Source organism: Monodon monoceros, unplaced genomic scaffold (assembly GCF_005190385.1).
Source record: "Monodon monoceros isolate NGI ecotype Baffin Bay Population unplaced genomic scaffold, NGI_Narwhal_1 Super_Scaffold_2, whole genome shotgun sequence".
Taxonomy (NCBI): domain Eukaryota; kingdom Metazoa; phylum Chordata; class Mammalia; order Artiodactyla; family Monodontidae; genus Monodon; species Monodon monoceros.
This window is the reverse complement of record NW_021703776.1, coordinates 90244694-90270913: the sequence shown is the minus strand read 5'-3', so window position 1 is coordinate 90270913 and position 26220 is coordinate 90244694. Positions and strand designations below refer to the sequence as shown.

Genomic DNA, 26220 nt, shown 5'->3' with positions numbered 1-26220 from the left:
GCATAACGTTTCTATACATAAAAGAAAATTATATATTTGGTTTATTTGTCCTTGGCTATCATGCATCTAAAAATGAATAGATTTAAAGATGATGATTTTAAAAGCTAGGTAATTGTGTCACACCTTAATGTTTAAATATTCTATTTCTGTGTAGGGCATTTTGAGATATTTAGAAATGCCCCAAACTGGATGTGCCCTGTGTCACACAGTCTGTAATGGCGCTGAGGACAGCCTTGGTTGCTGGGGGCAAAGTTTTTAAATGAAAAGTACATGTACTGTTAGGCAGGTCCTGCTGCCTTATCCCAGAAAGCTCTTAGATGGATGTTGATCCTCAGTTTTCCCTCTCAGGTTTTCCTTTTTTTTTTTTTTTTTTTTTTGCGGTACACGGGCCTCTCACTGCTGTGGCCTCTCCCGTTGTGGAGCACAGGCTGGGGACGTGCAGGCTCAGCAGCCATGGCTCACGGGCCCAGCCGCTCCGCGGCATGTGGGAGCTTCCCAGACCGGGACACGAACCCGTGTCCCCTGCATCGGCAGGCGGATTCTCAACCACTGCGCCACCAGGGAAGCCCCAGGCTTTCCTTTTTAATTTACTAACAAATCTTTGCTTTGCTAAATAAAGAGATTCCATGTTGAGGGTGGATCTGAGAGACAGCATCTGGGTAGCATAACCATCAAATTATAAAACCATCTTTCTTTCCAGTCTCAAAGAAAAAAGTGATTGTTTGGATTTGATCTATCCTTCCTATTGTGAAAGAAAAGCAATTCACAAAATGCCTAAATTTTATTGTGACAGTGGCAGCAACTAAACACAATTCATTTCAGTGTAGTCAGAGAATCTACACGTTGTCCCAGGCGCCAACTGGTGCTCTGACTGTCCGTTCTCTAAGGCAGCAAATGCAATCTTGCCACAGAGGTCCACATACGTGTAAAACAGATTAGAGCCCTGCTGCTCTGGTTGCAAGGAAGGGCCTCCTGCACACCCACTTTCATGAAGCACCTTGCATAGCTCCCTGAGCTTTTGGAACCTAGTTTGCAACTGTGTATTCGGTCCAGTTCTTACATTTTCCACTTAGAAAATTGAAGCTCACCAAGGCAACATGAGTCAATTCTATTCACATTTGTTAGAAATAAATCTTAATTTCCCTTCTTTTTTTTTTTTGCTTTTGTGAGCCCGTGCTCTTATCACTATTGCCCACTGATTTATTTCAAAACTGTTCACAGATATTAAATCCAAGTAAGCTCCACACTGAATCTTTTCATCTCGAAGGAATTAAACCATTCATGTATTGTGGAAACTCTTTCCTTCAATTTCTAAAAAAGTGGAACACACATCCACGTGTATGTCCATGACATCGCTCGGGGCTTACATAGACACTTGTGTCCACATGATTAACCCTTAGGGACAATAAATCCATCCCGTTTCTCTGATTAAACAACTGAGATTCTGAAACCATCTGGCTCTTCAGAAGATAGCAAAATGTGCCAGGCGATCCTTTAGTTCCCATTGGCAGGGAAATTTATTCAGACTTTCTGAAAGAGCAATCGGTCGGCTTTGGGTCATTTGCCACCTCTAGATAATGTTTCTTCCTATTTCAGAGGCCTCTGACTTTTCTTTTTTTTCTGTATTATGATTATTTAGAGTTTATCCATTCGAAACACATATTTGCTCTCAAAGGGAAGACATGTTTTCATAAAGAAAGAGTCATTGTCCTTTCTTCCTTCTCATGAACCCACCCTCCTTTCCTCCCGACTCCCACTGGAAGAGTGCACAGTGATGGGGGACACCCTGGTCCTGAGGGATTCCCTGAGTCAGCAGGAACTAAGTAGAGGTCATTTGTGTCAAACATGTATAGAAAAACGGTGGTTCTGAATGCAGAGCGATGATCATAAATTCATCTAGGGCAAGAACTTATTCATTGGCTCATTCATCCGTTCACTGGAAAACATTATGCCCCAGAGTGTGAAGAGGCCCATTCACAATGGCTTTGCTCAGGGCAGCACGGAAATGCCCTAAGACCACCAGCTTCTGGTCTCCCAAAGACGAGCAGAGAAGGCTGCAAGCAGAGCAAGCATTAGAGCTGGACTTGGAGGAACAGCCTTCATTCTGGAGGTGGAGGTGGAAGTAGCCACCCTAGAAGAGGGAATGACAGCAGAGAAGTGGAAGACATCGGGATGAGGGGAGTGACAAGCTGGGGGTGCAGATCCTGAAGCAGTGAGAATGAAATGAAATATTCCTGACGTGATGGTCAGACGGTGTAGTGAAGGCCAGAACTAGGGTGCCGGCAGGGAGAATGGCTAGGACAGCCATGGGAGATGCATCACAGAAAGAACAAGAGCTGGAGAAGCATCGGACATGGGCGTGAGGAAGCTGGGGTGTCCAAGGTGAAGTTCACATTTTGAAACGACAGTGACGCCCTTGACTGAAGTATGGGACAAAGGACAACACCTTGTTTTTGGTGAGAAGGTTCTGAGTTCTGTTTCGAATGTGTTGACTAAAAGACTGAAGCTTATGTTTCTCGTGTACCACACCCTTGGAAGCCAGAAGAAGGCGATAGTTAAACTACAAGCAATTTTCATGGGGGCCATCTTGAGAAAGGAGATGATCAGGGAGATATGAGATTATAAAGGGCCCAAGTGCTTTTTGAAATTAGGTGTGACGGCAGCAGCACTGATCTTGTCTTCCTTGGACCCCCATTTCCTTCTTCTTTCCCTTTTAAAATTAACTGAAGTTTAGGGATGAAAAGACTTTGGGAATTCCTTGGAGGTCCAGTGGTTAGGGCTCCGAATTTCACTGCCAAGGGCCCGGGTTTGATCCTTCGTTGGAGAACTAAGATCCCACAAGCCGCACTGCACGGCCAAAACAAAAACAGAAACAAAAGCAAAAACAAACAAAAAAGGATTAAAAGACTTTAAAGTAATGGAAATCACATTAGCGCTATCCCTGCCTGCTATTACCTACAACTTGGTGGTGATTGACATTCTTGGGACAAAGATTCTAAGTCTCATGCTTGCAAGTCCTTGGGCTCATCTGGAGTCAGCTTCATCAGTTTGTCCACACAGAGCAGGATGAGGGTGAGAAACAAGAGACTCCAACCAACGGCAGCCGCGATCCAGCCGTATTCATCCACTCCGGTGTGGCAACACTGGGCTGCTTGTGGGCAGAAGTCGACATCTGGTGGGAAGAGAGAGCGAGCAGGAATGACAGCGTCACACCAGCCTCCCCTCCCCCGAGCTCTTCTCTAATATTCATAACATTGAGACCAGTAATAATAGAATAGCCACCATTTACTAAAGCACGCCATGTACTAGGCTAAGTGCTCTACACACATTACCTTATTTATTCCTCACAGAGTGATAGGCACAGTTATTCCTGCTGTTTGACATGAAGAAACTGAGGCTGTCACCTGTGCAAGGTCACGAGATGGCAGAACTAGAATTCAAACCCAAGCCTGTAGGAGTCCAAAGTCATGTTCATAACCTCTACATGTTATTGCCTATTACCCTCCTTTGTAAGTGCCCAGAAGTAAACACATCTGGTCATCCAATGAAGGCAGAATCAAGGAGGCAAACTTCGAATAAGGCAAACTTCCTGTTAATTAGACACGCATAGCAGTGGTTGCTTTATGAAGCGGTAGGCTCCTTGCCACTGGAGGTCTTCAGATAGAGGATGAACTCAAATATACAAAGGATACCAAAATGAAGCTCCTGCCTTGGGCATAAGTTGGACTGGCTGATGTCTAGGGTCTTTCCACTTCCAAATTTCTATAAGCATTTGAAGGCAGGGGGGTTTTGACTGCTGTCCTGGGGATGGGCCATTAAAGCCACCTGCACCAAAGAGTGTGAGCTTAGATGGGGACCAAGCCCAAGAGAGCTTTTTAGACGTGCTCTGCAGACAGTTCTGGGGCTGTGAACAAACCACACCGGTGCACAGGAGGGCCAGGCAGGCGCTCAGCCACCCGATGCCAATGGGCAGAGAGCAAGGAGGCTTAAGTGTCCCTCCCCGCTCCAGGGTGAGCCCTGGGGTTAGGGAGGTTGCCAGGAGAGGCTTACTGGGGCACTGCTCCAGGGTCTCAAGGCCTGGATGGTGGACAGTCAAGGTTGAGTTGCTGCTGCCGCTGGCTTCTGGAAGAAAAGACAGAAGATAGTCTCAGGCACTAGGAGAAGCCATTCTCAGGCATAGAGTTTGCAATCTTTTTTTGAATCAGTAGTGAGTATTATGAAAGTGTTATAGAAGTTCCAGTAGAGGTACATTGAAATTTCATGCAACAAAGCTAACCCTCTGTCATAGCCTGCACTATGTCCCCCAGGTTTGTAGGTTGGAGTCCTAACCCATTTTATGGAAATAGGACTTTAAAAAGGCAATTAAGGTTAAATGGTTAAATGAATCCAATATGACTGGTGTCCTTGTAAGAAGGGGAAGAGACACCAGGTATGTGAATTCATAGAGCAAAGACCACATGAGGACCCAGCACAGACGGGACCATCTATAAGCCAAGGAGAGGGGCCTCAGGAGAAAACAAACCCGGTGATACCTGGAGCCTCCAGAACGGTGAGAAAAGAAGCTTCTGTTGTTTCAGCCACCCAGGCTGTGGTATTTTGTTGGCTAGCAAACTCACACACTCCCCTTTTCCTATCACTCCCGAGTCCCATTCAGAGATGCCTTATCTTCATATCTCATGTCCCTTCCGTCACCAAGGGCCTCTAAACACTCTCTTTTATGTGCTTTCCATGCAGATAGGTACATCTATAAACTTTTTTTCTAGTATATATTAACACAATCACTTAAAAATCTGGAATGTCTTTTCGTAACTAGCTTCAATTTCCTTCAAAAACTTGAACTAGTAAACATTGAAGTCTGACCTTGATTCTTTATTTATGATAAGTATGATGTTATTACTCAGAGAGAGGGTTTAATAAAAAATTAATTAAACACCCTACAAGCAAGTTGAGAGGTCTCTAGAATATGCAGCACTTAGAATTGTCCCTTGATTAATAAACAAGGAGCACAATGATAAAAAGAACTTTAGCAGAAATATCAGAGTTTGGGGGGTGGGGAGGGGTTATGGAGAGGAACATAAGGATCCCCAAGGGAGAAAAACCATGGCCCACGTTCCCTCTCATCCCTGAGGATAAGAAGATAGATGATTGGACTTCCCTGGTGGTCCAGTGGTTAAGACTCTGCCTTCCAATGCAGGGGGTGCGGGTTTGATCCCTGGTCAGGGAACTAAGATCCCACATGCCATGGGGTGTGGCCAAAAATTAAAAACAAAAGCAAAAAACAGAAGGTAGATGGTCTCGGTCTCTGTTCAACGTGGTGACCACTAACCATTGTGGCTGTTTAAGTTTATTAAAATTAAATGAAAAATGCAGCTACTTGGTCATATCAGCCACATGCCAAGTGCTCAATCACCACATGTGACTAGTGGCTACCATATTGGAAGCACAGCATAGATAACGGAACATTTCCATCATCAAAAAAGTTCTGTTATGGGCTTCCCCGGTGGCGCAGTGGTTGAGAGTCCACCTGCCGATGCAGGGAACATGGGTTCGTGCCCCGGTCCGGGAGGATCCCACATGCCGCGGAGCGGCTGGGCCCGTGAGCCATGGCCGCTGAGCCTGCGCGTCTGGAGCCTGTGCTCCGCAACGGGAGAGGCCACAACAGTGAGAGGCCCGCGTACCGCAAAAAAAAAAAAAAAGTTCTGTTAGACAATGCTGATCTAGGTAGAGCAAAACCAAGAGACCATTTAAAAGAATCTTTCTGGAAATTATGTTGTTGTTCAATCTACTTCTTTGGGAATGAAAAAAAAAAAAGAGTTTGGAACTCTCCAGGCCCCACTGACTCTAGGTTAACATGTCCTTCAAAATTGCTTGTTGTCACATAGCAGGACGAGTCAGGAGGAAACTTCTGATTTAGCCAAAGCCATGAAATTGCTGCTCAGACTAATTTTATGCCACGCACCCCCAGCCACTCCAATGTCCTGCTTAAGTATAGTAATTACCTTGATGCAATCTGATTGTTACTGTAAATAATTTACAGCTAAATGCCTTAGAGCTTGGTCTTTATTTGCTTTGGAAAAATTGATTCCTCAATGTTTTAATTTCCCTTGTTACCCAAATAACTTCCTTGACCCTGACTTTCATCTCCCCTCTACCCTAGAATGGAAGTGGTCCCAGTCTAGAGCTAGTGAATGGAAGAAAACCTAGTTAATGGAATACTAATATTAGGTTCAACCATATGAAATTGGCATTTCTGTAGGTCAAAAATTATTCAGTATCAGAAATTTTACGTGGTTCAAACTAAATGCCCTGTTACAAATTCTTAAGAATTTAAATATCACCCACCTCCCTCATAAGCAAAGCCAGCCAGGGACTGGTCCCACTTGGAGTCACTTCCAAAGTAAAGGCTGCTGGCAAGACCCAACCATTCAGTGCAGTTAAATTTGTCAAGTGTTTGAGGCCCTCTCTTAAGCATGGCCGGGTAAACAGAAACCACTCTTATCTGGGGAGGGGTGATTTGGAAAATAAAAGGAATGTGTTAACATTCGTTGAGGGTTTACCATGTGCTATTTTATTAGAAGTTGTTTACATTCAGTAGCCTATTTCATCTTTACAACGAACCTATATATAAGCACTATGATTATCTCCATGTTAGAAATGAGGAAACTGGAGCACAGAGAGGGTAAGTAATTTGCTCAAGGTCACACAGCTAGTAAGTGTGGAAGCCAGAGTTGAGTTGAGCCTCAGTGGCTTGAGAGCCCACGCTCTGAACCTCCATAGGAGAGACCGTGAGGATGGGAGAGAAAGATACAGCCTGGAGGGGGGACAGCGAGGATTGGTTTCAAGAGAGGGAGAATCTGTCTGTCAGAGAGGAGGGCAGACTGTTCTGAGGAGCAAGATCAAAGCCAGAGGCAGAAACCAGGAGCATGAGAATGTGACCGAGGTCCCTGACGTGCAGAGCCCAGCCTGGGAGAGCAAGCCAGGGGAGACCACCTAACATCCCCCTTTAGCCTCCAGAAGAAAATCGGGACATAACCCAACATCTCCTGAGCCGGGCAAGGTGGGAGAAGGTTAAACAGCATATGACAGCTTTGTGTGTTGAGGTTTTGTGAAAGTTGCAAAGGGCGCACAGGGTCAAGGGAGGGACAGAGGTCCTTAGGTGAGAGGAGGGCACGCAAAAGCAGGATGACAACCACAAAATATGGGTTTGCAACACAATTATGCTGACAAGGAGCCATTGAGAAACAGCAACCCAAAGATATCATTTTAGGCCAGTTTGGTCCCCTGATGGGAGAGACTCTTTGTGGCAAAGGCCAGCAGAGGTGGCTGCTCCCATACTGGCTGACGCTGGTCTTAAGGTAACTCCCATCCCACCCTACCCTCTCTTGCCTAATCCTTCAGATGAGAAAGTACTGTTTCCTCTTTCCTTTGTGCGGGACCAACCCTAGCCAAGGAATCCTTCTCCCACCTCCTTCTTTCCCCCCTCCCCTCCCTTCCTCTTCCCAGCGTGGCAAGAATAAAGCTCACAGTTCTACCTGCCAAGCAAGCCGGGTGGAAAGAGGCAAAGGCCAGGCTGAGGACCAGGGCGGCCCAGGGCGCAGAGTTGAGGTGCTTCATGCCGAGGAGCGAGGCTTCTGTGATCACGGTCCCCGCCGAGGCGAGCTGAGGGCCGCCTGCCATGCGTCCTGTGTGTGGCCCGTCTGGCAGGAACTTGAAAACAACGCTGGCAGAGGTGAATTTCTGTTCTGTGTTTGGGGGAAAGAGAGGGGGTGGAGCAAAGGGAACTCGGGCTGTCACACCTGGCTCTCACCTCTCCAGGAGGGAAGCTGAGCTACGTTGGCTGGGGGAGGAATGGACGGTGACTCAGTTGGTTCTTCCTTAGCTCACATTTTGTCCCTGCTGTGAAAAAAGAGGACAGGGGCAGGAGATCTGTGTCGTGCTGGTTCCTTGAAGATGAGTTTACTGCCTCTTCCACCCTCAGGCATAGTCATCCTGTCCAATATTTACCGAGCACCTACTGCGTGCACTACCCTCTGCTCAAGTCTGGAAATACCTGCCCTCCAGGTGCTTTATTACAAACACACATCGTTAAAGCACAGAGCGGTGTTTCAGGGGTGGAGGACAAAGCACTTTGCTTCTCAGCAGTAAGAGGCCTCACCTCCTGATGGCTGCTTCATGAGGAACATGGCATTTGGGTTGGGCCTTGAAGGATGGATAGGGCTTTGACAGGCGAAGAGGAGAAAAAGGCATCGTATGCAGAAGGGACAGGTGAGCAAAGGCCCGGAGGTAAGAGGTGCTCAGAAATCCACTGTGACCAAGAGGCTGAGCATCCGATGTGCCAGGCTGGGGGTGGAGGGTTTGAAACTGTCAGGAGGCCAGAGGGAGGCTTTGTGAAGATTTTGAATTGAGTAGTAACTTGATTGAAGCTCTGCCTCCAGTCTAAGACATTTGTTGAATGCCAACCATGTATTGTAAAGGCACCATCCCAGGCATTCGAGACTCAAAGATGATTAAGATGTGACGCCTCCTCTTGATTCCTACTCAGTACGGCAGTGAGACCAGGCAGTGAAGAAAGAACTGGGAGGCAATATGGTGGGACTTAGTATGGGTACCTTCCCCGGTGATGGAGATATAAAAGAGGGAGGGGGAAGTCTGCCCGAGAGCAGTGGAGGAGAGATTCACAGAGGAAGTGACCTTTGGGCTGGGTATTAAAGTTTGCGTATGCAGGTGGGAGGTGATGGGCCTTTTGAGTACAAGGAATAGCAGCATGTGTGCATGCTGGCCGGCTACCACGTGTGGATACGTGTATTGTGTTCCTAAATAAGCTTGGGTCTGGCTAAGAGAGTGAGGGATGAGCTTTGAAGCTCATTCAAAGCTCAGTGGAAGTGTTGCAGGAAGGGGGACCCCTTCCAGGGCCCGAGAGTGGGCTCTTGTCTAACACTCAGAAATGAATTGTCCGAGGAGACACACGTGTTGACAAAGCAAGAGACTTTATTGGGAAGGGTGCCTGGGGGGAAAGCAGGAGGGCAAGGGAACCCAGGAGGACTGCTCTGCCACGTGACTCACAGTCTCAGCTTTGATGTTAAGGGGGATAGTTTCCGGGTTGTTTCTGGCCAGTCATCTTGCTTTGCCCATAGTTGGTCTGACTCAGGGTCCTTCCTGGTGGCGTGCATCTCTCAGTCAAGACGGATTCCGGCGTGAGAGCTTCTGGGAGGGTGGCAGGACATATTTTCTCCTCCCTCCTCCTTTTGGCCCCTCCTGAATTCTTCAGGGTTAGTTTCAGGGATGGTTTCGGTCCACAGTTCCCTAACAGAAGGACGTATAAGCCATGTGTAAGCCCAGAATAAGGATCTCGTTGTTATACATCAGCCTGGAGGGGGCACTTTTTTCTAATCCGCCCAAACGTACCAATTAATGGTGGCCCTATACTCTTGGATTTGGGGATTGGGAGCAGAAGAGCTTTAAGAAGGCTGATCTTCAGCCAGTGTACAAAAGTCCAGCTTAGGCCTACCACTTGGTTGAATATTCAGTGATTACCAAGTAGCTGGTGTATCCAGGCCCTTGGTATGAGGGAGGGGCTTTGACATGGGTAAGGCCGCAAAGCCCCTGTCCTCAAGGAGCTCAGGGTCCAGTGAGGAAGATGGACAAATAAGTAATGACAACACAGTGAAATAAGTGTGGCGAGGAGGGTTGAGGACTAGTGGATCCTGAGAACATTTCACAATGGAAGTGGCATCTCGACCTGAAACTTGAGAGATGTGTAGTTCGCCAGGCACGGGAGAAGGGACCAGTGTGTGCCTGGTCTCTGAGGCATGACCGTGTGCCCCTTGCTTTGGGAGGAATTACTGTCCTCGGGGCATGGGCTGGGGCATGGTGTGTCTGGTTAGACTAAGAGATTGTAAATGGACCTGCATGCCAGACTAAGGAAACTGGACTCTCATCTTATCATTGGGGCACTATAAGGAAATTGTAGATGTGGCCACCTTTGTATTTCAGAAAAATGGAGGAGGGAGGGCAGGTCTGTATTCAGAGAGATTATCGAAGAAGCTGTTGCAGAAATCCCAGACAGACATCAAAAGAGCCCTGAAATAAGCAGCTGGACTGAGGATAGAGGAGGGGGGGACAGAATCTAGAGGTATTTAGCAGGCCGAATCAACAGAAAGGAATCCAGGAAGAAAGCGTCCAGGATGGAGGCAAGGTCTCCAGCTGGGGTGAGTGGGTGGCCATGAGGCCAGTCTGGGCTAGAATCACAGCCTTGTGTTTTATTGGCTGAGGGGCCCTGGGCAGGTTACTTTATACATCCAAGCCTCAGGTTCCTCATCTGAAGAATAATAGGAGGTGCTCCTATCTCAGGAGTTGTTGTGATGACTTAATGAAGTAATCTATGTGAAGCGCATTGCCCAGTGCCGGCTGATGGCAAGTACTCAGCCAGTGGTAAACATCATTATAATAGGAGGATCATTGTAAGTAGCAAGTATGGGAGAAAGGCAGTTTTAAGGAAAAATAATGCTATTTATGTATTCATTTATTTATATCCTGCCTTGGTCCAAAAAGGATTTAAGGAAGCTTACATACATTAATTAAGCTAGGTAAAATAAAAGAAACAAGAAGAAATGAGGCAGAGAGAAAGTTAGGATAGTAAATATAAGATGGAACCATGAGTGAGTTGAGAGCACAAAAATGGCATGCATGTTTTCTAAGCTTTCTGGTAGCCAGTGCCAAGAGGGTCACATGATCACATACATGATTCATGACCTCACAAGACGAAAACAACAGGGGAAGTACAACTGCTATTCATGAATTCATTATTGATGTATAGTTGATGTTCGGTGTTTCAGGTGTACAGCAAAGTGATTCAGTTACACGCATATATATATATATATTTTTTTTTTTCAGATTCTTTTCCATTACAGGTTATTACAAGATATTGAATATAGTTCCTTGTGATATAGTAGGTCCTTGTTGTTTATCTATTTTATATACAGTAGTGTGTATCTGTTAAAAGCACAACTGCTCTCGATACCAAAACCAGATAAATGCTCTTGATACCATTTCCCCTTGGGTGCCCACAGAGATGACACTACTTAATAGGATGAACACTTTCTTTGATTTTTTTTCTCCTATCTTTTTTAAAAAAGATTAATTAATTTATTTTTGGCTGCATTGGGTCTTTGCTGCTGTGTGCGGGCTTTCTCTATTTGTGGCAAGCAGGGGCTACACTTTGTTACAGTGTGCAGGCTTCTCATTGTGGTGTCTTGTTGTGGAGCATGGGCTCTAGGCACACGGGCTTCAGTAGTTGTGACATGCGGGCTCAGTAGTTGTGGCTTGTGGGCTCTAGAGCACCAGCTCAGTAGTTGTGGCACACGGGCTTAGTTGCTCCGTGGCATGTGGGATCTTCCCAGACCAGGGTTTGAACCCGTGTCCCCTGCATTGGCAGGCGGATTCTTAACCACTGCACCACCAGGGAAGTCCCTCTCCAATCTTTTGATCTCTGTTTTCGACATTCTCCTCACAGCACACCCCTCAGTGAGCTTCACAGATTAGGGCTGATTTATCCAAAGGGCAGTGGAGATAACAGCAGTGTGTGTGGTCCACGGAATTTTCAAGGGCCCCCCAAATGTTTGAGACCTGAAAAATGTTCTCAGGTCCAAAATATGAACAACAACAGCAACAAAACCTGTGCAATCCAAAAAATTTATTTCGGGACTTCCCTGGCAGTCCAGTGGTTAGGACTTGGCGCTTCCACTGCAGGGGGCATGGGTTCGATCCCTGGTCGGGAACTAAGATAACATAAGCTGTGGCATAGCCAAAAAAAAAAAGGAAAAAAATTTATTTCAAAAGCAAAGTTATACAATTCAAACATTTAAACAGAAACAATTTAATGTAGGATGTTGGGTGTATTTTAATAGGTTTGATGTGAGCAGAGCATGTCCCTCCAAAATAGTGAGAGCCTGGGACATAGATTCGAAACAGCCCTGTGTGGGGTTTTTGTGATGGGGATTTAAAGAGCATGCACCTGTCTAAACTGACAGCATCCTATCAAGTCATACAATGGAAAGTAATTCTGGGAAGCAGTGGATGTGAAGGGGACAGGCAATGATCTGTCCTCTCTCTCTCTCCCTCTCTCTCTCTCTCTCAACACATTGTTAGTTGATTGGGGACTGTTTTAGATTAGGTGTTTGCAAGTCAGTTTAAAAGACACATATTCTCTTATTGACAGATGAAAGGATTTTATTATTCTAAAATAGGATGGACTTGACTGGGGTCTGATCACTCATTAATTCCCAAAGGAAGGGCCGCGTGGCAACGGTTTTACAGGTGTCACCATTATTAGCTGTCTTTCATTTTAACACGTCTATAACTAGCAACTCCATGCAGGTGGTTACCTCACCTGGTAAGTCTTTCATTTTACATCAGATTTCCTTTGGAAAGTATACCAGGAAGTTGCATTGCTCAAAGCTAGACATTCTGCAGGAACTTTCTCAAGATTTTTTTTTTTTTTTTTTAATGGTTGAGACAGGTGTTTGGTTACACATACTTTAAAGTTCAAGTTAAAATGTCTGTGACCAGGCTCCATGTTGAGGTTGGGGTGGCCTAGAGCATGGGGTTCCAGGGCCCTCACTGCCTCCAATTTTATCTGTTTTCCCTGATATAATTTCATGTGAAAAAGAGAAGGAGGGGGGCAGAGGGTTTCCTGTGCTAAATGATTGAAAACCAGCATTCTGTGGCCTGGAATGGCCTTTGCCTTCTGGAAGGATATTTTATGTTGAGGGAACTTCCTCTGTGATTCTTTTTATTTATTTTATTAAAGTATAATTAATTTCTGTTCTACAGCAAAGTGATTCAGATATATATACATATAGATATGTATATATATACACAATCTTTTTCATATTCTTTTCCATTATGGTTTATCACAGGATATTGAATATAGCTCCCTGTGCTATACAGTAGGACCTTGTTTATCCATCCTGTATATAATAGTTTGCATCTGCTAATCCCATACTCCCAATGAATCCCTCCCTAACCCCCCTTGTGATTCTGATCGCCTCCTCTAACCGCCCCTCCATCTCTGGGAAGAGACCACTGGCTTTGAACTTGGGGCTTTCATTTCCGGTTCATCCACTCTGAGAATCATGGCCCTGACCACGCCTGTGCCTGCTATTCCCTAATTTCTGAGCAGAGCTGGGGTCTGCGGCTCTTCCTGCATGCAGCTTTGTCAGGATCCGTTTTCACAAAATAATGTCAGTCTCTAGTTGCTCATGCGACCGGAACATCTAGACCTTCCCCTGAGCAGCACTTAGTTTGTGGAGGAGCTTAACCTCACCCCCTGCCACTCAGTTACAGGCGTAGGATTTGGAGAGAATGAGGAGTACCCTTGTAAGAAAAATGGAGAACTACGTAGCGTCCAATTTGAGATCATACCATAGAGCTGATAGAAGGAACAAAGTGACCAAGCCCTGGAGCCCACCATTTGGAACCATTTCTGAGCAGTTCCAGGGTGACTCAGCTTGCCCTTAATCCACAGTTGCACTAGAGGGCGGTGATATGGTGGCCAGGACAGAGGTGGGTTTAATAAAAAAGAATGGAACTTCCGCTTGGCTAAGGCCGTATTCTGCCTCCATCCTGGATCTCATTATTTCACATCTTCTCAAGAGTATATTTCTGAATTTTCAAATATATGGAGGTTTTCTAGTTATCTTTTTGTTATTGATTTCTAGCTTAATTGCATTGTGATCTGCAAACACACTTGAATGACTTATTTTGTGTATTCTTTAAGAACCATCATATGGTCAAATTTTGTAAACGGTTGATGGTGCTTGTAAAGACTGTATCGTAGTTGTGGGGTTCAGTATTCTACATGGGTCTATTAGATTACTAATTGTGTGGTTCATATCTTCTATATTTTTCCTGTTTTCTTTGTTTAATTCTATTGACTACTGAGACAGATGATTGTGGATTTCTGTCTTTTCCTTGTAGTCTTGTCTATTTTTGCATGAAATATTTGAGGTTGTAATTAGGCTTCATACAAACACAGAATTATGACACCTTCCCAGTGAATTGAACCTCCTTTAAAAAATAATTTTGTAACATCCCTTTTCATCTCTAGTAATGCTTTTTGCCATAAAGTTTACTTTGTCTGCTATTACTATAGCTATCCCACTTTTCTTTTGCTTAGTTTTTTTTTTTTTAGTTGGGATATAGTTGTTTTACAATGTTGTGTTAGTTTCTACTGTACAGCAAAGTGAAGTAGACTTCCCTGAGCTATATAGCAGGTTCTCATTAGTTATCTGTTTTATACATATTAATGTGTATATGTCAATCCCGGTCTCCCAATTCATCCCACCCTCTGCTTTTGCTTAGTTTTGCATACTATATCTTTTTCCATCATTTCTTTCAACTTTCCTAAATTTTTATTATGTTCTTAGATATGTACCTTATAAAAACATAGTGTAGGATTTTTAAAAACCGTTTCTAACCATCTTTGTTTTTAATTTGACCACTGGCTCTATTCCCAGGGACTGTATTTACTGATTGGTTTAGGTTTTAATCTACCATCTTACCAAGTGCTGTCCGGTTTTCCCATCTGTCTTATGTTCCTTTTTTTCTTTTTCTTACTAAGTTTGGATTGAGTTTTTTATTATTCAGTTTTTTAGAGGTTACAGCATGCATTCTGATCTTATCAGAGTCACTTTAATTGATACTTTTACCTTCTTCATAGATAATGCAAAGACTTGGGAGCTTTACTTATCAACTCCTGATTTTTATACCATTATGGTCATGTATTTTTAACTCTATACATACATTTTAACTCTAAGTCATTACTACTATTTTATAAAATAAATTAAATTTATCCCCATATTAGCCAGTTTATTGCTCTTGACTCCTTTCTGCATGTCTGTTCTTCTATCTGCGATCATTTCCCTTCTCCTTGAAGAACAGCTTTTAGTATTCCCTCAATGTAGTGGTTAATGCTCTCAGTGTTTGTTTATCTGGATATGTTTTTATTCTTGAAGATATCCTTGAAAGATATTTTCATTGTGTGTAGAATTCTAGGTTGACAGATATTTTCTTTCAGTGCTTTGAAGATATCATTCTATTTCTTTTGACTTTTATTGTTTTTGTTGAGAGCTGTCCATCTGATTGGTGCGTCCTTGTAGGTAATTTGTCTCCTTTTTCTTTGATTGTTTCTAGGCATTTTGCTCTGTCTTTGGTTTTCAGCAGTTTTATTCTGATGCACTCAGGTATTGATTTCCTTTTATTTGTCTTGCTTGAGGTTTGTAGGCAATTGAATATGGAGTTTGATGTCTTTCATCAGTTTTGAAAAGTTCTCAGTCATCAAATACTACTTCTCTCCCGTTCTTTTCTCTCCTTCCAGGACTCCAATTACACATAAGTTAGGCTTTCCCATATAATCTTCTAATTCTCTACCCTCTTTTCTATTCTCCATCCTATTGTTTTCATGTGCTTTATTCCAGATATTTTCTTCTGCCCTATCTTTTATTAAATCTCTTGTCATCTGTGTCTATCCACTTTTATAACTACCCACTGGGTTCTTAATTTCAATTATTTTAGTTTTAGTTCTTAAATTTTCATTTTGTACTTTAAAAAATAGCTTTCTGTTATTCAGTTGTGTTTTTCATCTTCATGAACAGAGTGAACATGATTAAAAAAAAATCTTTGTGTGACAACTTCAATATTTGCCCACCCCCATTGGTCTGTTTCTATTGTCTATTATTTCTGTTGGTTTCCATTCATGTTGTTGTGTTTCCCTGTGTACCTGGTTATTTTTTATTGTGTGAAAAATTGTAATTACATACAATTGTTTGTAGAAATAACTTGTGACCTAGGATGACCTAGGATGAGACATGATTTTTTTTGTTGGTTGCTTTAATCAGGTGCTAGGGGCAATAACAATGTGCCATCATGTCAGTCCAGGCTCAGTAGTTGAGATGATTTATAGCGAAGTTGTAGACTTTGTTAGGGTCAGCTTAGTTTGGTCACCTTTCCTTCTATAGAGCAGCTCTTGGGAATATTTTTCCCCAAGGAAATAGTCAGAGATGAGCACACACATGCCCAAAATGTGTATCCAAGGCTCTCTATCTCAATATTACAATATTTGTAAAAATAAAAGCTTAGAAGCAAATTATAATGGAATAAAATGTTAAACAATTTTTTAAATTAATATTATGTTTGGAATAACATTTTGTATTTGGGAAAACACTTGCTACATAATACAAAGCAGAAAAAGCTGGATATAAAACTATATATTCAGTATCACTGCAGTTTTGTAAGCACACACATATATAAAGAAAAAAGTTTGGAAAGCATCTTACCAAGATGTTAGCAGTGGTCATATCTAAAATTACACTTTGATGATTTTTATTTTCTTTTTTATACTTTTTTATGTCTTTCAAATCCTCTACAAGGAATGTGTATTACTCTTATAGTCAGGAAATAAAATCAAGTTAATACATTTTTTAAAAGAGTAGTTCACAGGAAAGCAATGTAGTCACAATGGAGCAGATAGACTACAGTTTACAATGTCTGACTGCTTGGGGAAAATTTCAATGTCAGGAAATCTTCTCCATTAAAAAAAAATCTTAATGAAGTTTCAAGTTGCATATGGTACAGAGAACTGCTTATTGACAGCCTCTGCTCTTGAGGTGCCCAAGGTGTATAACAGAAAGTGCAGACAAACCCAAGAATGTCAGGACAAGAAGAAGACTAGAAATAAGACACGGGAAAAACAACAACAACGACAACATGGAATCTCAATGTTGGCAAGGCACCTAGAGACCGCCTGGCCCAATCCTTAACCCGTAAGAATTCTCTCCTACAATTCTCTCCTCTCTGCTGCATTTGACTTCTCAAGGTTGTTCCTTGGACTTTGCTAAAATGCCTTAAGTGACAGGTTTATTACTAACTTTTAAGGCAGCCATGTCCACTGTGGGATAGCGCCAGCTGTGGGAATGTTAGTGAGTTACTAGCATGAAGCAGGGACGGGCATTTTAAGGTGAAGTTAAACAGCAACGGAGGGGAGATCCTGTTCAGCTCCGGGCCTCTGTGATTGGCAGTTTCTGGCTCCCTTCAGTTCCCAGTCTGACCATTTGTGCAAAATGTTTCTATTGGTACAACAGTGTTTGTGGTCAGATTCATCTTTTGTTTAATAAACAGAGATGTGTGTTCCCCAAAAGTAATTTTAAGCTAAGGTTTTTGGGAAATAAGCTGTATGTTTGCAATAAACACTCGGCCAATTTTTCTTCTCCAGTTCTGTCCACATGAAACTCAAAAGGACCAGGTAGCCAAGTGAGAGATTGTTGGTCCTCTCTACCCAACATCTAACTTCTCTCCTCCCTGGCCTTCCAGTCTCTTCTATGACTTTTCTTCACTCTCTCATTTTCTCATCTCTCCTGTACAGGCTGCCCAAAGCCCCTTGGGATCAGCAAAACCAACCCTGAGTCAGGAGTCCTGGATTCCAGTTTTCATGTAGTCACTTCCCGTGAGACCCTGGGGGAGTCACATCACCTTGCCGACGATGTTACCCAAGAAAGATGATGGTCGTCTCTCTGGGAGGGGGATACAGGAGGGAAAATCTAGGGAAATGCTGCCTTCAATCCTGTGTGGGAAGACCTTTGTCTGGGGTCCTCCAGACTCCCCAGAGGGGATAAATTATCCCCAGAAGGGGTTTTGCTCCATATGGTGCCTACACAAAGGGATATTAACTCCTGTGAGAAACAAACTGGGAAGCTACAGGTATGAAGCGAAAACCCTGTGTACGGAGCCCTGGGTTCTGCATCCAGCTTGGTCACTGATTAGCTGTGTGACCTTAGGCAAATTCCTTCACCTCCCTGGGCTTGTTTCCTTACCTCTGAAGTAAAGGGACTGGATTAGACCTCTAAGTTTTCTTCCAGTGGCACGATTCTATGACTCTGTGCTCAGTATTATATATTAAATGGAGAAAGAAGAGAAATGAGGTAGTAAAGTCTTTTTTTTTTTTTTAAGAAAGTAGAGGTAGAATCATGCTGAAAAGAAACTCCCTAATAGAATTTAGAGTAAATATTATTACAGAAAAGGTGAATAACTGGGGAAATGCTCCCCAGTGAAAAACTTGGAGAGGTGATGGGTAAAGTTGGCCAGTGACAAAGTTAGAGGCGTTCTGTTCTCTTCATGATGAAATTTTATTTCCCTAAATCTCACTCCCAGTCAGCCTGTGACTTGAAGTGAAGACAGGAATGAAAGGGATGTAAAGTAGTTCTGCTCTGGAGAGAAAGGAAACGGAGACAAGACCAAGGCATGTTGAGGTGGAGAAAAGGGAGCCGGAGGGTGCCATGATGGAGGGTCTTTTCCCCGGGAATGAGGTGGCCATGTGCTGAGGCAGGGAGGTGGGATGGGATGGAGGGTGGAGGAGAAAGTGGCTGTTCCTGGGAGGGCTCTTTCTCTCCAGGTGTGATCTAGAGGATGGAAAGCTGTAGAACCACAGTGAGGGCCAAATGGACATTGGATGGCACCAACGCACCCTGAGACCCATCACTGGAGAAGGTCCGAGGCTAGGAGGGAGTGGGGATGCTCACGGCAGGGGACGGTCCTGGCTCCAGCATACATAATATCATCCTCAGTGTGCTGACAGCATAGACTCGTGAACTCATGAATGTTACTGTCAACAAACTGCACCTAATCGTGTGTGTGTGTGTGTGTGTGTGTGTGTGTGTGTGTGTGTGTGAAGCTGGATGTCATTCTCTCTCTTTTGAGCAACCTCAAATCATTCTCTTTCTATCTCCAGCACTTTCTCTGTTAGAGCCTGTTGTGAAGGCTCGTGGATGGTGAGCTCAGTGCCTGGCCTGTGGTGGACAAGTGCTAGGTAAGTGGATGGGAAAATCAGTTCTTTGAATGAAGGGGATCTGGCTGGGATTCAGTTTAGAAAAATTAGACACTGTTTTAGAAAAATCAGGTTGTTAGTGTTGCAGTTTACCTTTTTTGGAATTGCTGATGTAAATTTCTTGCAAGGATTTTGGCTTGCTTTCCACTTACCTCTTTTCATTTTTTAAATTATGTGACGATCTCCTGTAAATTGATCTTGTACAGCTGAACATGTGGTTGTTCCCAGTATCGTCCTAATCCCAGGTCCAGGGCTATGAGAACAAAGGAGGCCCTTTGTTGAAAGGAATGTCCACTTTGAAGTGCTGTAAATCAAGTGTTCCCTCTTCAGCTCCTCAAGAGACATTTTATAGACAGTCCTCAGGGCACGAAAGTGTCTTGCCAGAAACCTGCACAGACAAGTGTATAGTGGCCGCAGCTGGCATTGTGCCCCAGACTTGTCTAGAGAATGGGGACTGTGGTATTAAACACTCGGTATCAAAAACAATGTTCATTTGGATAATATAGGGGATTGATTCTGCTCTAAGAACGTAGTTTCTCTCAAGACCTAATGCCAAATTTAAGTGTTATTGGGGATTCTGAGAGTATATTAAAAATATGTAGTATTTAATGATTAATAGGAGAATTACTTGCATTTTTTAAAAAGTCAGTGACACAAATAATTAAAGAAATGCGAGTGTCCTATGTGGCTTTGGTAAATCTTTTAGCCTCACAGGCCTCCACTCCAGTGAGTGGATTGGAGTAAATCTCAGTCTCTTTTCTACCAGTCACTGCAAAACCCTTTTAGGGCCGGAGCTGGGCTTGGTTCTTCTCTCACTCACTCTCTCCTTCCTTCACTGTGGAGATTTACAGTATGGCTAGAGAATTCAGGAAGTTTACTTTGGTTTTAGACTAACTGGGCTGTGGTTGCTAACACCTTCTCTTTCAACCTCCCATGAGTCAGCAGTGCTATGAAAAGTTGCCTATAAAATATTGAGCTCAATCAGGAAACTTGCAGAGAAATTTAAGTGATATCCTTGTATGGTTCAAAGTGATTGTCTCAAAGGTGCTTAGTGGGTGAGAAAAAGTAGAAGCTGCTATTTTCTAGAGTGCAACTAGAGCTCACAGAGTTCTCTTGGATTGTCAACTGTCTCTGCCCTTAAAGAAATAAATGAAACCTCCCATGATGCTTTATTTTCTCATCAGCTACTGCCCTGGTCCCTCGTTCCCTTTCATTAGCCTGATATTTTGAAAGAATTGTTGTTATCTACCTTCTCTTCACCAGCCGCTGACTTCCCAAGTCCATAGTCTACTTTGAACTCTGCACCTTTCATTCCACTGAAGTAAGTCCATCGGGGTCATCAGTAACCTCCAGGTGCTTCTCAGCCCTCCTCTGGCATGACCAATCCATGGTTCTTGAGACACTTTCTTCTTTAGAATTCTCCTTCTTCGGATTTTCCTTCTCTCTCTCTGTTTCTTGTCCATCTACTCTGTCCTGTCTTGAAATCTTGAGTTCTCCCATGCTCAGGCCTGACTTTATTGCTTCCGCCTTCTTATGGGCTGAGTTGTGTACACCCCCAAATTCATATGTTGCAGTCCTAACTCCAGTCCCTCAGAATGTGACCTTATTTGGAAATAGGGTCTTTGCAGAGGTAATTTGTTAAGATGAGGTCACACTCATACTCAGGTAGGCTGGGCCCCTACTCCAGTATGTGTGGTGTCCACGTAAAAAGGAGAGATTTGGACACAGACACATGCGTGTGAAAATGAAGACAGAGATCAGATGATGCTTCTACAAGCCAAGGAACCCTAAAGATTGCCAGCAAATCACCAGAAGCTAGGGGAGAGGCATGGACCAGATTATCTCGCACAGCCATTAGCAGGGCTGATTTAACCTTGCTGACACCTTGGACTCTAGCTTCCAGAACTCCTAAATGACAAATTCTGTTGTTTACACTACGCAATTTGTGGTACTTTGTTCAGGCAGCCCTAGCAAGCTAATATACCCCTCTGTTCTCTCCCCAGGCCAGTTCCAATGTTTTGGTCTAGGTGGCCCTTTATACCCTTAAAAATTATTGAGAACCCCAAAGAGCTATGGCTTATGTGGATTCTATCCACTGATATTTATCACACTAGAGATTAAAACTGAGAAATTCTAAAGATACTTAGATATTAGCTCATCTAAAATAATATGAAACCTGTTGTATTTTCCAAAACAAACAACAATTTAGTGAGAAGAGTGACAATTGTTTTATTTTGCAAATCTCTTTAATGTCTGACAATAGAAGACAGCTTTTGTCTTTTGTATCTATTTTTGCATTCAATCTGTTGCTATTTGTTATTTTTGTTTGAGTATATACAGAAAGTCTGACCTCACATAGATATGTAGTTTCAAAACGGGGGAAAATGTTTTACCAGCTTTTTCAGATAGTTGTGAATATTTTTCTTTAATACTACACCAAAACTTAACAAGTAGTAATTTTTATTTTTATTTTCTTTTTAAACAATATTTATTTATTGGGCTTCCCTGATGGCACAGTGGTTAAGAATCCGCCTGCCAATGCAGGGGACATGGGTTCAAGCCCTGGGCCGGGAAGATCTCACATGCCGCGGAGCAACTAAGCCTGTGTGCCACAACTACTGAGCCTGCGCTCTAGAGCCCGCGAGCCACAACTACTGAAGCCCGAGCACCTAGAGCCCATGCTCCTCAACAAGAGAAGCCACCGCAATGAGGAGCCTGCGCACTGCAATGAAGAGTATCCCCCGCTCACCACAACTAGAGAAAGCCCGCATGCAGCAACGAAGACCCAATGCAGCCAAAAATAAATAAATTGATTTTTTTAAATTTATTTATCTATTTATTTATTTGGTTGTGCCGGGCCTTAGTTGCAGCAGGCAGGCTCCTTTAGTTGCAGCTCGAGAGCTCCTTAGTTGTGGCTCGTGGGCTCCTTAGTTGTGGCATGCGGGTTCCTTAGTTGTGGCATGCATGTGGATCTAGTTCCCTGGCCAGGGATCGAACCCAGGCCCCCTGCGTTGGGAGCACAGAGTCTTAACCACTACACCACCAAGGAAGTCCCTTAAATTAGCTTTAATACCGAATATTTCCCCAGGTCGTGAGAACCTGAAATTCATTTGGGTTAGTTTCTATTATATTTCTGAGAGTTTCTGTAAGCACTTATTTGTTTAAGCCAATTAAATAGAGCTCTTTTACAAATTAATTTTGGCCATACCATCTGGATATAGACAGACACAACCAGAGATCTGATAGTTTTCATTTTAAAACTGTAGTCATTGGTGGACTTCCCTAGTGGTGCAGTGGTTAAGAATCCACCTGCCAATGCAGGGGACATGGGTTTGATCCCTGGTCCAGGAAGATCCCACATGCTGTGGAGCAACTAAGCCCATGTGCCACAATTACGGAGGCTGCGCTCTAGAGCCCGTGAGCCACAACTACTGAGCCTGTGTGCCACAACTACTGAAGCCTGTGCACCTAGAGCTGGTGCTCCGCAACAAGAGAAGCCACTACAATGAGAAGCCCGCACACCGCAACGAAGAGTAGCCCCTGTTTGCTGCACCTAGAGAAAGCCCACGTGCAGCAACGAAGACCCAATGCAGCCAAAACAAAAACAAAAACAAAAAAAACTTTAGTCATTTGGGATTTCCCTGGTGGCGCAGTGATTTAGAACCCTCCTGCCAATGCAGGGGGACGTGGGTTTGATCCCTGGTCCAGGAAGATCCCACATGCTGTGGAGCAACTAAGCCCATGTGCCACAACTACTGAGCCTGTGCTCTAGAGCCCACAAACCACAACTACTGAGCCCACGAGCCACAACTACTGAAGCCCATGTTCCTAGATCCCATGCTCCATAACAAGAGAAGCCACCGCAAAGAGAAGCCCACGCATCACAATGAGGAGTACCCAGCTTGCTGCAACTAGAGAAAGCCTGCGCACAGCAACAAAGACCCAATGCAGCCAAAAATAAATAAATAAATTTAAAAAAATAAATAAAACTTTAGTCATGAATTGGTGCACTACAAAACTCACTAGTTTATAAATAACAGTTGGAATAAACTAGATAATTAGATTACTTGCTCAGTTGGCTAAAGTCTTTTATAGTCTATGGAGAAGACTTTTAAGATCTGTCTTTGCCTTTGACAAGCAATTTTAAGGGGGCTCTTTGGGCAAGAGGGTCCTTTTAGAAGTTTGGGTTTAAAACGATCTCTCTCCCTCTTTTTTTTTTTTTTTTTTTTTTTTGTGGTACGCGGGCCTCTCACTGTTGGGGCCCCTCCCGTTGCGGAGCACAGGCTCTGGACGCGCAGGCTCAGTGGCCATGGCTCACGGGCCCAGCCGCTCCGCGGCATGTGGGATGTGGGATCTTCCCGGACCGGGGCACGAACCCGCATCCACTGCATCGGCAGGCGGGCTCTCAACCACTGCGCCACCAGGGAAGCCCTCTCTCTCTCTTTTTTTCTTTTTAGTTTTGGGTTCTACTGATTGAGCTAAGGCTGCAGTCTCAGGTGATGTGGCTGTGTTTATATTTCATTGAAATGATAAGATTTATAACTTTATTGGAGAAAGAAAATGTATCTATTATTATAAGTCTTAGGATGATTATTATTTAAAAAATCTTTAAAGTACAGGACATTTTCTTTTCTGATGTCCTGATCTTTTATAATATCTATAATCATTTTGAGAGGAATAGGTGAGGCCTTGGGGCTGGTGAAGGTAGGTGGGTAGTAGTAGTTTGTAGGAGTTGTAGAGATTTGCAAAACAAAAACAGTTGCTTCTAGTAGCCCTTGAATATTGGCTTGAAGCTGATTTATTTCCTGATTACTTGTAGGAAGGCCTGGGGAATTGCTGAGGCGCCAGGGCAGGTCTTTTCTCTTGTCCAGAGGGCTTAGTTTTAAAAGGGCCTGCCAGGAGGGAGGTTAGAGGGGAGGAAAGGAGGAGGAAGGAGATCCGGTGGAGAAGGAGAAGGGGGGGGGGGGTCTTGCAGATTAAAAAAGAGGAGTTTGGAAAAAGGTGCATAAAAGGATAGAGAAGATGCAGACTTTGTGAGGGGGTAGGAGGGGGGCAAGAGAGTTCATTCAACTGATTTTTCAAGTTTAGAGACAGTCTGAGTCAACTTTTCATTTACAGCTTGGAGGGAAGCAGTTTTCTTGATATTACATTTAGAGGCCTCCAGACACTAATTAAAATATGCTTCCTATTATTTGTCTGTTTCTGAAACATGTTTAGTCATGCATGAAGATAGACTAATTTGGGAATTTTGAAAGTTCACCATTTCGGCCAATGCAATGTAAATCATCCCAGCTTAAATGGACCCATTTTGATAAGTAGTTACAGGATGAGGGCCCATAGATGTTAAACATAAGGCCAGCAGGGGTTTCTGGGGTTGGGTGTGTCATCTTTCTTTGAATTTCTCTCTGTAAGAGCTTCCCATTATTCCAAATACTCGTGGAAACATGAAACCCACATCTCAAGACAGAAAAATAAACAAACAAGAAAACCCCATTCTCAGAAAGGGAGCGGGGCTAGTGTCGACACCAATAAAACCCCCAAATAAAGGCCTGAAGCTCAACCGGAAGGACCCTGGCCAGGAGACCTGATGCAACTGAAGAGACGGCTGGACACAATGGGTCCGTATAGGTCCTTACACCAAATCTGAGGAAGTGCCGATTGCCACTGAATCTTGCCGGCTACACCAAGTATATTCATTTTAGAAACAAAATTTTAGAAACAGAGACCTGATTGAAATACAAAGGTGTTGATTTGGGGTTTGTTAGGACTGCAGCTTGGGAGACACAAATTCAAGAAGCACGTGAATTGTGTTCTGCTGGACTACAAAATGGGGGAGACTTAGGCAAAAATGGCAAGGTTACAGTGGTTTATCAAGAATTACAATCGGAGCTGGCAAGAAGTAAAGGTGCTTGTTGACTAAAGATTGGTTGGAGTCCAAAATGGTCGCATAGTTACAAGGGGAGACCTTGAGACCATAAGGCTGCAGCTGGCAGGTGTTGTTTGGAATATAGCTGGTAGTGTCCTTGGATCTGGTATAGTTCAAAGAAAGTTCAGGTTCTCAGTGGTACAGAGACATGTCTGAGACCAGATCCTCAATGGCCACCTGGCTCCATTTTTGTCTGCCTGAGCTGTGATCACTCCATTATAATTTCAATTTGTCATCAGTACTATATATACACTCTCATAAAATACTTTTTCATCAACAGTGTACCAAGAAGAGATTTCCTTGTCAGTAGAATGCTTTTGGTGCTGTTTTCATAGCTGCACTGTATTCTATCACACAGCTACATCATAATTTATTTAACCAGTTCTGTAATGTTGAACATTTATATTGTTTCTAACTTCTTAAGATCTTTTTCCCAAAGTTTTGTAATTTGTTTTTATAAATTATGTATGCCTATCACAAAAAGATTAAATAATCAAAGATTCATAGCATGACAGCTATAAAGGCTGCATCATTCTTTTTACCAATTACAGTGTGAGGACAAACAACTTGCTCTCACTGAAATCATTTTAAAGTTCTTCCTGACAAACTAGCTTCCTCTCTTGTCCATTACTAATCCTTTCTTCATGCAGCTTTCAGAGTAATTTGTTTTTTATTTTATTTCTTCCCCCCCCCCTAGTTTTCATACTTCTTTTTCATGAGGAAATTCTCTGTTCAAACAAAAAAAATTATACAGCAATACCATAGATAAAGGTGTTGCTCAGGGTGAAGCAGGGCATCTTGACTCTTCCTTTCCACTTCCCCAAAATGGGACCTGAAGAGGGCTGTGCAAAATCCCTAGGGTTCTGTGCCCCAGTTTAAAAACCACTCATCTGGCTCAACATCTTCATTTTGCAATGAGGGAACTGAGTCTCATGGTGGGGACTTATCGTTTGAAGGTCGCTCAAATCTCTTGGGCTAGCTTGATCTAGAACACACATCTCCAAAATTTTTCTCTGCTCTCTCTCTTAGGATGCCACCTAAGTACAAGTCATCTTTGCTCTTATTGAAATCTTAAAAAAAACCAAAAACCAAAAAACTTCTATTTTGAAATAATTGTAGATTTCACTGAAAGTTGCAAACATAGTACAGGGAGGTCTCCCGTTTCCATCACACAGTTTCCCCATTGGTTACATCTTACATAACTATAGTACAATGTCAAAACCAGGAAACTGGCAATAATATAAAGAGTGTATGTGGTTCATTTTATCACATGTATAGATTCATGTAACCAGCGCCACAATCAAGATATTAAACTATCCCATCACCACAGAGTTCTCCTTCATGTTTTACCCCTTCATCGTCATACATACATGTCACCGTCCCTAATCCCTTGCAACTATTAATCTGTCCTTCATGT

At 43.3% G+C, this 26220-nt stretch overlaps 2 protein-coding genes across 3 annotated transcripts in view; one reads left to right on the top strand and one right to left on the bottom strand.

Annotated features, from left to right (window-relative positions):
- Positions 1–680: 680 nt before the first annotated feature.
- TMEM213 (transmembrane protein 213) lies at positions 681–7755 on the bottom strand. 2 transcript variants are annotated; one of them, XM_029233274.1, is made up of 3 exons: positions 7533–7754; positions 4051–4119; positions 681–3172 (listed from the first exon to the last, which is right to left on the bottom strand). In XM_029233274.1, exons 1-3 carry the CDS (start codon positions 7675–7677, stop codon positions 3003–3005), a joined length of 384 nt encoding a protein of 127 aa, XP_029089107.1. In that variant the 5' UTR covers positions 7678–7754; the 3' UTR covers positions 681–3002. The 2 variants fall into 2 exon arrangements, with proteins under 2 accessions (XP_029089107.1, XP_029089106.1); XM_029233273.1 differs by having other exon boundaries at positions 686–3172; positions 4051–4122; positions 7533–7755.
- Positions 7552–26220, top strand: part of ATP6V0A4 (ATPase H+ transporting V0 subunit a4) — a 72734-nt gene continuing 54065 nt past the window's right edge. Inside the window, exons 1-2 of the mRNA XM_029233272.1 lie at positions 7552–7729; positions 18782–18859. The gene's annotated coding sequence lies outside the window, so the exon portion shown is untranslated. The remainder of the gene's footprint in view (positions 7730–18781; positions 18860–26220) is intronic.

Coding starts and splice junctions, on each gene's coding strand:
- TMEM213 (XM_029233273.1), bottom strand. CDS start 7,677: ATGGCAGGCGGCCCTCAGCTCGCCTCGGCGGGGACCGTGATCACAGAA. Junction 4,123..7,532: donor CCACCCGGCTTGCTTGGCAG/GTAGAACTGTGA, acceptor CTTTTCTTCCAG/AAGCCAGCGGCAGCAGCAAC. Junction 3,173..4,050: donor GACCCTGGAGCAGTGCCCCA/GTAAGCCTCTCC, acceptor TCTTCCCACCAG/ATGTCGACTTCTGCCCACAA.